General features: G+C 46.6%; 1 protein-coding gene across 5 annotated transcripts in view; it reads right to left on the reverse strand.

The window, feature by feature from the left end:
- B3GNTL1 (UDP-GlcNAc:betaGal beta-1,3-N-acetylglucosaminyltransferase like 1) overlaps nucleotides 1-12,690 on the reverse strand; it is a 928,550-nt gene that overhangs the window by 436,964 nt on the left and 478,896 nt on the right. For all 5 annotated transcript variants that reach the window (XM_068262529.1, XM_068262527.1, XM_068262525.1 and 2 more), the window contains one exon: nucleotides 6,926-6,990. In XM_068262529.1, coding sequence (XP_068118630.1) covers nucleotides 6,926-6,990 — 65 coding nt within the window. The remainder of the gene's footprint in view (nucleotides 1-6,925; nucleotides 6,991-12,690) is intronic.

Consider the following 12,690-nt stretch of genomic DNA (forward strand, 5'->3'; position numbering starts at 1 on the left):
TCCCGGCGGGCCGTAATAGGATAAGTACTGCGCTCCTCGTACACTGCGTGAGCCACGCTACTCTACATACGAGACCTTGTGCTTCCCGGCGGGCTGTATTTGCGATGCCTGGCGCCTTGACAATGCTCATTGGCTGGGCGACATAAGAGGCGGGACTATCTGTTCTGCAGGCTGTGGGCGGCTGGAAGCACTCCTCCATGAACGTGGAGTTTGAGCAGCGTGACAGCCTGTCAGCTAGCGTAGCGTGGCTGTCTTCCTGAGTCTTTTACACGTGGGTAAGCTGCTGATCTTCATTCACTCTGCTTTTGGCCATCGCCTTCATTTTGCTAGTACTATTTATCACTCTGTGGGTTGCCCTTTAGAAGTTTTCCTTGTGCGCTGATCTCGGTTTTGTTATTTAGCACTGGATTGCGTTGGAGGTCTAATCAGCTTTTGGAACACAGCTGCTAATAACCAACACCACCACTTATTTATTTGCTTTTTTAGCTATCTCTCAGTGCTGCAGTGTGCTTTGTGTTGGCCAATATAGTGTGCACCTAAACTACAAAACAACATTTTCTGAATGATGAACAGGCTTGTGATTAATTGAGGTCTTTTTCTTTTGTGATAGATCATGGTTAGTGACCTTAAAGCCGCATCTACACGAGTAGATGCGGCCGCGATGCTCCTTATCAATCGAGCCGCTGATGCGGCTCGATTGATAAGATCCGACAGGACGGATCTCCGTACCGCCGATTCCCTGCTCGCTCCCCGCGAGGGGACAATGGCAGGGAATCGAGCGGAAGATAAGCGGCGCCGGCGGGGACGAGCGGGCAATCGAATGCAGCGCACGCGCGGCGAGCGGGGACGCGGCGGGCACGCGGAAGAGGCGATCCGGCGGCTAATCGAGCCGCCGGATCGCTACAACATCTCCCTGTGTAGACGGGGCTTTACTCCTGCACATATCCCCCATACATTGGGCATTATCATCTGACCTTCTGGATATATGTTGCTTTTTTTATTTTCTTATAATGTCAGTCTGTCAGCTAACTCTGTCAGCTACTCTGTGCTGTTAAATCTGTCCAGCAAGTCTGTGCAAAGTGGTCCACTGCACAAAGTAAAGAATGAACTCTTGAGCGAGTGTAGAGAGACTACAAGGTATGCATACTATGAGATATGCAATACCCCTCGATCCCCCTGACGCCCCCCCCCCTTACTTTTCTCTCAGCAGCAATAACATCTATATGAAATGCAACAAACACCCCCATATGGAAGACAGCAATAACCCCCATAACCACCAAATTTCCCCGTCTCGCACCACCCGGCTACTTTTTCATGCCACCCGGCTGGAGAATCAATTCTGGGGAACTGTATCACTATGACGGATTTCATTTTATTGATGTTTGTACTGCGTTTGTATATCCCTATAAGACAGGTGATACCACCTTTTGAGTGGGACTTTACTGTACCTACATATTCCTGGATGCATCACCTGTTCATTAGCTATGACTAAGGAGCCATCAGTTTGCTCCGATACGCGTGAGCTGTATTGCTGTTTGCGCACAATTGCCTTAAAAAAAAATTGGACTTTTATCCTGTGATTGGTGCAGCAGAATTTTATCTACTACATTTTCCTGGCACTTTGGTGTTCTGCTCCCGATCACAGTAGGTGCAGTGGTTGCAGCGACCTGTTTCTTGGATTCTGCAGTACTGTCTGTGCAGCCACCCATGTACAGCAATCAGCACTTCTAGTAAAACAATCAGCTCTGCTGATGTAGTGTTCTCCTTGGTGAACCAGTTTCGGCAAATGTGCCCAAGCCTTACAGCCAAACACAGAATTTTTATTCTCTTACATTATGGCACTCTTTGCTTGATGATAATTTACTGTATTCAATGCAAAGCAGCAGAAGCTAAAGTGAATACAATTCTGCAATGCATAAAACAGGAAATAAAATTACGAGATGCTAGTATACTAATCCCTGTTTTTGGACACCGCACTACAGGAAGGACATAAACATACTAGAATGGGTACAAAGACGGGCAACTAAATTAATCAGAAGGATGGAAGGTCTCAATTATCAAGAAAGGTTGGGAAAACTGGGCTTATTTAGCTTGGAAAAAAAGACAGCTAAGGGGTGACCTGAACAACATGTATAAATGCAGTCCATCAGAAGGCAATACCTAATACCTAAGCTTGTACACAGGAAGTGGGGACGTAATCTGCACATGGAACAAAGGGGATATTAAAAGCAGTCTTGGTACTTATCCGTTAGCCGGGCGCATCCGGCAGGTGGCGCTGTTGTTGCTAATTTCAATCACAAAACTGTGAATGTAAACGCCGGATGCGCCCGGCTAAACTGTATGTAATGCGCCCGGCTAACTGAATGTAAACGCCGTAGGTGGTAACAATATGTAGAAGAGAGTTAATTAAATGACAAATAAGCCGGCGGCAATGTGACAGATCAAGCCGCCGGCTTGCTTCGTGTCTCGCTCTCCACCCCCCTTGCCCTATTTCGTATAGAGCCCTGGGGAGGGGACTCGTGTCCCCCCAGAGTCGTTCGTCGCAATAAAACAAGCAGGATTCCCTGCCGCGACGAACGACTCTGGGGGGACACGCATGTCCGCCCCCCCCCAGGGCTCTAAACGAGAGAGGGCAAGGGGGGAGGAGAGCGAGACACGAAGCAAGCCGGCGGCTTGATCTGTCACATTGCCGCCGGCTTATTTGTCATTTAATTAACTCTATATACAATATACATATTGTTACCACCTACGGCGTTTACATTCAGTTAGCCGGGCGCATCCGGCGTTTACATTCACAGTTTTGTGATTGAAATTAGCAACAACAGCGCCACCTGCCGGATGCGCCCGGCTAACGGATATGTACCGCAGTCTTTATTACAGGAAGACGTTATACTGTAGCAAAATCTGTTTTTATATTTAAAGCCAATGGGTACCGCTAATAAAAAAAAAAGTCAGATACTCACCTAAGGAGAGGGAAGGCTCGGTCCTAATGAGCCTTCCCCCTCCTCTCCCGGTGCCCTCGGTGCTGCGCTGGCTCCTCCGTTCGCGTCCGCCGCCACAGGGACTTCGGAGGTCTTTGGGAGCACTCGGGCTTCCGAAGACGGGCCGCTCCATACTACTTACGCGCGAGCGCGTCAGAGGGCGCTCACGCATGCGTAGTATGGAGCGGCCGCGTCAGAGGGAGCCCGAGTGCTCCCGAAGCCTTCCGAAAGCTCCCTTCGGCATGCGGAAGTGGCAGTATTTGACCGAACTGGTTGAATACTGCCACGGGGGATCCTGCGCGGGACCGGGGACCGGGAGAGGAGAGGGAAGGCTCATTAGGACCAAGCCTTCCCTCTCCTTAGGTGAGTATCTGACTTTTTGTTTTTAGAAACAGTAAACATTCACTTTAACCTCCCTGGCAGCAAGACCGTGCTGAGCTCGGGCTATGCTGCGCAGGAGGATTTTTCAGGCACTGCTGGGCCGATTTGCATAATTTTTTTTTGCAACACTTTGCTAGCACTTTGCTAGCTGCGTGAGCACTCTGATCGCCGCCGCTCCGCGCCGATTGTCCGCCGCTCGCCCCCCCCCCAGTAGACGGGGAAAGCCTTCCAGGAAACGGGATTTCCTGATCGGAGATCGCCCGAGGCGATCGAAGAGGGTGGGGGGATTCCGCTGCACAGCGGCCATCATGTAGCGAGCCCTGGGCTCGCTACATGATTAAAAAGAAAAAAAAAAAGACGAACAAAAAAAAAACTGCTCTGCTGCCCCCTGGCCGTTTTTAATAGACCGCCAGGGGGGTTAAAAAGGGCTTAGATGTGTTCTTCACTTTGAAGGGAATCCACAGCTATGGCTGCAAGATTAGGAGGAGGATATTATAACCCAGCCAGTGAGATCACTTGTGAGGTTGAATTTGATAAACAATGTAACTATGTAGGCATGGGGACATGTCCTAAACCCCCCCACCCCGCCAGTCCTGTACAATGCAGATGCCAGGCTGGGGCAGAGCGTTATAAATGACCTTTTCCTGGCGGCAGTACAGGTCCTCTTCGGTTTTGTAGCCACCCACAAAAGACGGAAGCCGCATGTTGACTGGCTGGCTACATGGCACTTGTAAGGTCAACAGGTAGTGGAGAAGACCTGTATCGGTGCCAGGAGCGGGTAATATATAAGGAACCACTGCGCTGCCACTCTGCTGGTTATTGGGAAACCACTCCCCCACTTGACCTCTTCTACAACTCCAGACTGCGCTCCAGAGCGTTGATGATTGCCAACGACCCCTCACACCGAGACCAGGCCGGAGGTTTCGATCCATCACCACCAGGACCTCGAGGAATAGGAACATTTTCTTACCCTCTGCTGTAAACCTCTTGAACCCTGTCCAGAACTCATCCCATCTCCCCCCCCCCCCCCCCGGCGCTTGCTGTTATTGATTAACTGTCTACTGAATGACTACCTCTTGAGGCTGGTTCCAGACTGCTTCCCGGCGTTAGCCAAAAACTGTCCTTTAGGGATTACCGCGTTAGTACACAGCAATCTCCTTCTGGCTGAAAGCCAAACAGGAAGCCACACTCCTGTTTCAGAAATACAGAAGTGCACAGAAGCATATTGTAAAAATACACTCCCGCGAATGTGCGCCGCAACGCCACCATGTAAATTTTATAAACACCATGCATCGCCATAGACTTGCATGACTTCCGGGTCGCCGCAGCATCGCGTGGCAAAGTAGATTTGTCCGAGCGTCTGGGGTGCAGTGAACACATTGCTTCCGTCGCATTATGCCGTACCACGCCAGTAAGAAAGTCCCCATAGACTTTCATTGCCCTGCGGTGAAGTGCATTAAAAATACAAGTTTTAGTGTGTTCTGTCAGCTCCAATTCCGGCAAAACAGCCAGTCGTGCTTAAAGAATAAAAATGGATTCGGATTCTGATATTATGATGTATGCTACAGTTGTCAGGTTGTCTTATTGAACTACTACACTTTTCACAGCCACACTAGTCTGAAAACCTAGATCTGCCCATCTATGACAAGAGACAGACATTACAGTTGGAAGCAGTGAAGATGATCCAGCGGCACTATCTCCCAGGGTCACAAGTTGGTATAAACTCCCCCACATGGTCCGCTCTGACTAGATCTAAGCCCGATTACGCACTTGACCTCTTTCAAAGCCCGAGTGCTAAGAAGGAAACCTCTGTGAGAGACTGGAAGCTGTCTAAACAGCAGAGGGATGAATGCAAACAGGCTGGGCGGCTGGCAGGCTGTGATTAAACTGTCACTTCTAGAGAGACGCTGAGGTATTTGACAACTTCCCTGCAAAACATCGCATTTTTCTCTGCCGTTTCCCACGGGGACAGGAGATGTGCAACAAAGACACACAGCAATACACAATCTGATCTTTATAAAATTAAAATGTATTCTTATGAATCTTACGATCTGCTTTACTTTAAATGCCTGTATTAAACAGCGGCATTTCTGAGTGTGTTGCTGCTGTTCCCTCATGTTACTTCTGAACATGCATGGACTTTAGTGGCACATGCCCAGTCCGAGAGCACTCGCCCAGAGCCAGAACTGCCGTTGAACACGTTTAGAGGGACCATGAACTAAACCGGTGGGGTGTAAGAAGACCAGGGAAGCCTCCGGTCAAGCCTTTCTCAAACTCTATTTTAGGCCTTGCTCACATTGTGCTCTGAACGCATTAGCGTTGGGCGTTTTTTGGCGCAATTTTTGTTGCGATTCCTGGCGCTTGGGTGGGCAGTGCGTTCTTGTTAAAAGCGCTTTTCTAAGCGCTTTTCCAAAGCGTTTTTTTAATTCACTCCCTGACGCAAGTCAGGAAGTAAATTCTTTGACCGGAAAAGAATAAATACAATGTATTTATTCTTAAAAAACGTGAACGTAATCGCTGCACAAAGCGATTTTGTGAGCGTTTTCTGTTTTTCCTATACCTTCCATTGAGGCGGAATCACCTCAAAAATGGTACAGGCACCGCTTTGCTGAGCAGATCGGAAACGAACCGCTCAGATGTGAACTCTCTCGTAGGGAATCATTGCACAAGCGTTTTTAGGGCGATTCTGAAAATCACCTGCGCTTGAAAAAGGGCAAAACCCCTTGGAGTCGAGAGACTCCTACAACATTTTTCCGGTCTTGGGAAACCCCTGCATACCTACTATTATACACTTCTTAGTTAACAATAGAACCATTGAAATATTGCATATGCAGCAATCGTTACTCCACATTACATATGCAGCACTGACCACCACATATGAAATGCAACAATTAACTCCAATAGGAAATGCAGCAATTACACCACATAATAAATGCAGTAATCACCCCCATAAAATGCAGCAATAATTCCCCATATAAAATGCAGCCATCACCACCATATGCCAATGCAATTAGCTCACTCACAAATAAAATGCAGCAATAATCCCCATTGGGAGTTTTCTCCTAGGAGATACATTTTCAACTTCTTTTTAAAATACCTTTTCAGTGCTTTGCAATTGAAAAAGTATCAAAAAGTAGATGAAAAAGTGCTATTAAAATTATTTTGGGGATTTAAAAAGCACTTTATTGACAAGGTGTGAAAAGTCAGTTGCATATGGGCCCATGTGTCTAATGAGGAGGCGGGACTTGTAGTTCACAGGAAGTACAAGAGGAGATTGTAAGCCTCAATAGATAGGTGAACATCTGAGGACAGGACTTGCACAATGGGGTTTATGAATTTGAAAAGTTAACTTCTAAAGCTCATGCTTGTACTTTACGTAACTTTACACTAATCCACAGGATCGGCTTTCAGAATTTGCTCTGTTCAGTGTTGGAATACTCTGAGTCAGTGAAGAGTATGAGCATGGCGTGATGCCAACAATCAAGGCCGCTCAGATACAAAAGGACTCCGTTTATTAGGGACGCGGCATGTATTTGATTACGGATGACAACAGTTGTACTTACGGAGTCCAGAAAACACAGGTAGCGCCCGGAGCTTTGGCAGATCGCTCGGTTCTTTCCGTAACCAACTGAAACGAAGCAAGAAAAAAAACAAAAAAATCAATTAAGATGCTGGACATTCTTCAGGTCATGTAAGAGTCATTATAGCAGGCAGTGAAATCATGGAACAATTCTGCCAGAATAATAAATTCACATTTCACATTTTTACACCTCTTGCCATGCATGTAAAGCTATTACGTTTTCACACGTGGTAAAAGTCACTCCCTCTCCTCTTGCTGTATTTTTAGAGTTGGGCTGGGATTATCAAGGGTCCTACCGGTGAAATATCGGATGCCATCACTGCTGCACACGTGATCGAGCCCTTTTTTCCAGCATGCAGGATCAATTATTTCAAACAATCCAGGCTGAAATCGATCAAAATGATTTATTGTGCAGCACCAATCTCTGTCAGATCCAATCACTGCTATCAAAATCGCAGTGATTGGACGTCGCAAATCAAGTAATGTATGGGCACCCATATCCTCCTCTCTGGTGACACCACATGGAATGCCGCTCAGCTGAAATAAGGATGAAGGCCTAAACTAGGAGGTCAGTATAGAGAACTTAAGTGTTTTTGCTTTAATTAAGTGTTATTACTTCACTGCGCTTCATTTGTAAAAAAAAGTGTTTTGGGGTTTATTGCCTATATTTAAGAATTCCAAAAACATTTAAGCATCACTAAGGGGGAAAAAGTAAGCAGTTAAACTCTGGCAGAACCGACAGGTTTTGGACTAGTCCATCTCTTTATGGGGATTCTCAGGGTTTTCTTTGTTGCTCATAAGCATTTTCTGAATGGCAGTTCCCAAGTCTAACCGCCAAAATAGTATGCAAGTGAGTAGGGAGGCTGGCTGTTATCTGCCATTCAGGAAATGCTTTTGAAAACAAAGAAAACCCTGAGAATCAGAGATGGGCTAGTCCAAACCCTGTCGGTTCTGTCAGATTTTAACTGCTTACTTTTTTTTGTTGGAGTGATCCTTTGAATAAAGGTATCCACCAAGTTCTACAGATTTTGCAATCAGATAACCTCCCCTCCACTATAAGCTAGTTGTCTTCCCGCATTACCTTCAATCACCTAAATATTTCCAATCAGGTAGAAAATCTCTGTCTGTAAATTAAAGTGTATCAGTGATCAAGGTATAGCGAAAATCGATACTTACCCGGGGTTTCCTGCCGCCCTATAAACACGCGAGTCCCACGTCGTCTGACATTCAGCCACGATCAGCACCGGTAACTTGCTCAGTCGCATCCAGTCTGGGTCTTCTGTGCATGCGAGGACCTACTGCACGTGCTCAGTAGACCTAGACTGCCGTCACTGAGCAAGTTACTGGGGCTGATCACGGCTGAACGGCTGACTGCGGGAGGACGGCGAGGGACTTAGCCGTGTTTATGGGGCGGGTAGAAGCCCCAGGTAAGATTTGATTTTTGCTATACCTTGATCTCGGGTTTCCTCTAAGGATCCAAGACACGAGTCATCGCAGCCAGAGCAGCCGTGGCATGGGGCTTATCCGTGGAAAAATGGGAATGAACCTCAGGTCAGGAAAGAAAACATCCCATCATACAGAATAAAGCTTTGTACACACCTCAGATGGAAGTTGTTCAAAACAAAAAACTGATCGATTGATTATCATTAACGAAAATGGAAGCGAACAACTGAAAGAGGCGATAAACTATGGTTCTCGGTCACCTTGGCCAATCAATCTGGCGGATCGTTTCAGTTTACAATTGTTCATAATCAAGAGTGTGCGCAGGAATTAGTAGATCGTGAACAAAGCGCCCGCAAAGTGCAGCTGCAAGAAAAGGAGAAGAAATGCCATTTCTGGGAGCGTGCGCAAATTATCTGACAATTCATCAGTAGTTTACCGCGCTGTGTGTACATGTGCCATCACTCACTACTCGGCCTTCCATCTTTTATTTTCAACGACTTCCATCTGACTTGTGTACAAACCCTGAACTGCGTACATACGCAAGACAGCGACCATCGGAAGCGAACAACGCACAACGTGTCAGCTGAGAATCGCCACCCAAAAAACTGCACCTGTAAAAAGAGAACAATTATTGTCCGTGTAGACCGAACCATCCTTGCAGATAAAAAATGCGGATAAAAATCGGGTGTTAATCGTCCGTACCGCTCAATGACAAACAATCGCTCCATTCAAGATACGTATTGCGAATCTTGCACTTTTGGGTCATAATTTTCCAGATTCTGGTAACATTCAGATCAGAAGGCCATGGTTGTGCCTTTGCTGACTTCAAATGTGCTCAGACATTGTTCGTTGTAGTCAGAGCCGGGACAAGGTCCTCCAGCACCCAATGCCGATACATCAAAGTGCGCCCCTCCATCACTTCCACCCCAGCCGCCCATCACACACTGATTGCTATTACACTAAGAGACGCCCCAGGGCCCCCAACATCTTAATCTCTAGTTATCTGGCTTGCAGCCCTGAGGCTGGAGCCTCTCTTGCCTCTGCCTGGGTCTAGCCCTGGCTCTAGTCGCTAACCATCAGGGATCGCTTGTTTTCCAACAACCGCCATCTAGAGTGTGTACGGAGCTTTAAACCCAGAGAGATCCCAAGACTTCTAGTTTTAATTGAAATTCACATCAGTGTTCTCCTCAAAAACAAATTTCAAACCGGGTGGCATGAAAAAGCCAGGTTGGCCTGGGAGAGAAGGCGGGCCAATGACAGCTGCATGCTCACCAAATTTAGCCGGGAGGAGCACCCGGCTAAAAGATCCATGGGAAAACACTGCACATGAAGACATATTGTAGATAAGGGGGCTCTGCAGTTTGGTATTTCTTTGCCTCCTGTACGGCGGAGCGCCTCACATAACACATTCACTTTACAGCCAAGAAGAGGTTAACGGCATTGGACATTCCTGAGAAAAGCTAATTAATTGAGCTTCTAATTTCTTTCTCCTGTAATTGGCCGCTTGGCAGCACATCTACATCACTAAGATAGGCCAGCGTTGGTGACATCATCACATCTGGACTCCATTACCATATAGAGGCCGAGTCCCCACCATTTCAATAAATAAGAGGATATTTATAGACAGTGGCCAACGCTTCCACCTGGGGCGAGTAAATTCCCCGAGATTTGGTGGGAAACAGGATGCCCTGGCTCTGCATTGCACCGGGGATCTCCGTGAGATAACAGAGTTTGATACAGCGTAATTATCAGCGAGGGAGGGAAGGTCACCTTGCCTCAAACAGCCTGATTTTCCCATAATATAAATGCGTCCGCCCCTCTTTCCTCCTGCCCCAAAATAAAACAAATAACAGATACAGATAAATATCCAGCTACTTATGTAGAGGAAATAAAAGATGAGATGAAAGGATGAATTTAATAAATGTGCACATTCCTGGATGGATGTATATTTTCTCTCACTAGAGGAACGGCTTCTCGGAGGAAAGAACAGTTATAATGATTACGGTGCCTAAAATAAACACAAAGTAGAGCAATAAGTGTGATGAGGGGCAGCACGGTGGCGTAGTGGTTAGCGCTCTCACTTTGCAGTGCTGGGTCCCCGGTTCGAATTCCAGCCAAGACAACATCTGTAAGGATTGGAGCGCCCACACGCCATTTGCAGTACTGGCGAATGGATGATGAACTGCCAGTGCTGCACGTCACTGGATGATGAACTGCCAGTGCTGCACGTCACTGGTAGCCGCCTGTGCAATGGGGGGGGATGGATAACGGAAGGGGAGGGTATCACAGGAACACATATAGCTCTGTACGAATCCGTGTCCCCCAGCTTCTGATGAGTCAATTATGACGAAACATGTAAGGCGGGGGTGAGGCACGGAAGTAACAGAGCTGCACACGTGGAGTCTCCGAGCGGCGTCCGGAACTGTGTGGGAAGTGGAGGTGCACGCCATTCCAATCACAGCAGAGGGACTACAGGTGCCAGTCGGGGCCCAACAAAACGGGGGAGAGCCCGTATCTAAATTACTCTGTGCTGATACAAAAGAGAAAAATCCATGAGTGTATTTTTATGCTTTTTATAATAAATGTCGCTGGTTTTATGCTATGTGAGGCGTTTGTTTTGAGGTTAATCTCATGAGAAGTTGGAAACCATACTGCAAGGATAAGGAGTATCTGGTACCCAGTGGCGGCTATCATCAGTTCGGTGTGGTGGGGGACGGCCCGGAGTGTCCCAAGGCGCTGATAGACCTAACTGGAGGTCTTAACATTTGGTGAGTGTCTGTTCACCTGGGTGCTGGTGAAGGTGACAGGAAGAACATAAGCTGTGACCAACGAGATTCCTTGGCAGATGTGGATTTATTACCTTGGACTTTTTACATGTTTTTATTGGTCTAGTATTTAATAAGTAATAGTTGTATGAAGCGCCACCTTCTGGTACTGAACTTTGGATGTGATTAGAAGGGGCTGCTCCAATTTGAGTGGATTGTTATAGGTAACCATTGTTTAGTTTAGGTGTAGTGCTGAGCTCCTTGTATACAACATCTGCAAGGAGTTTGTATGTTCTCCCCGTGTCTGCGTGGGCTTTCTCCGGGCACTCCAGTTTCCTCTCACATTCCGAAAACATACAGATAAGTTAATTGGCTTACCCCTAAATTGGCCCTAGAGTATGATACATGCACTACACGATACATACGTAGACATATAACTATGGTGGGGATTAGATTGTGAGCTCCTCTGAGGGACAGTTAGTGAGAAGAGAATATACTCTGTACAGCGCTGCGGAAGATGTTGGTGCTATATAAATACATTAATAAATAAATTAATGATGAGTGATGCAACAAGGAGAAGAAGTTCTTGGCCCCAAGAGCTTATTATCTAAAGCACATACGTGTTACACAGGATGCTACACAGGAGAGGAGACAAAGCCTTGCTGGCTGGAGTCCAGAACTAGGCTAACCCCGAGAAATGGAGATCTCCAAGATTGGGGCATAACTGCAATCATCTGACAAGGGAGGTTCCTCTAGGCAGCTGTAAGTTCATAAACTAGATAAAGTCCAGGCGAGGCACAAATCAAAGATCTGAGGCAAATTCATAAACAAGTCGAGAGTCGGGGCAGGAAGCAATCAATCAGAATTTAGGAAATGGCTAAAGTTCATCATGTAAAAAACAACTTCAAAGAAAATTACAATCTCCAAGACAATGCTTTAGGTGATACAGGATTTAGTTTCCAGATGCAAAGATAGAGACAACAAAATACAAGATCAAGTCTACAGATACAGGGTTCAGGTTCAAGATCAGAATCCAGGGATCCAGAGTGGCATCTCCAGATTCACGTTACAAGATCACAATTCTGACAGACAGACAACATTTATATCGCACTCTTCTCCTGGCGGACTCAAAGCGCCAGAGCTGCAGCCACTAGGACGCGCTCTATAGGCAGTAGCAGTGTTAGGGAGACTTGCCCAAGGTCTCCTGCTTAACAGGCAGAGCCGAGATTTGAACCCAAGTCTCCTGTGTCAGAGGTAGAGCCCTTAACCATTACACCATCCAGCCACACAATTCTGGAATCTGGCAGAAGAGCAGAGATTTGTTTTTTTCCAGAGTTATGTAAAGTATTCTATATGAGCTATGAATGTACCGTGCTGCCACTGGGAAGATAATGGTTTGCGGCTGAATTGCGTCCAGAAGATTTTGTAAGTTTTTTCCACTTAACCAACGTGGATCCTTTCACCTAGAAAAACATGCTCCAGTTCATCTGGTGCAACCAACTTGCACAAACGCAAAGAAAAATGTTATCTAACAAAATTT

The sequence above is a fragment of the Hyperolius riggenbachi genome, chromosome 12, assembly GCF_040937935.1.
Source record: "Hyperolius riggenbachi isolate aHypRig1 chromosome 12, aHypRig1.pri, whole genome shotgun sequence".
Lineage (NCBI taxonomy): Eukaryota > Metazoa > Chordata > Amphibia > Anura > Hyperoliidae > Hyperolius > Hyperolius riggenbachi.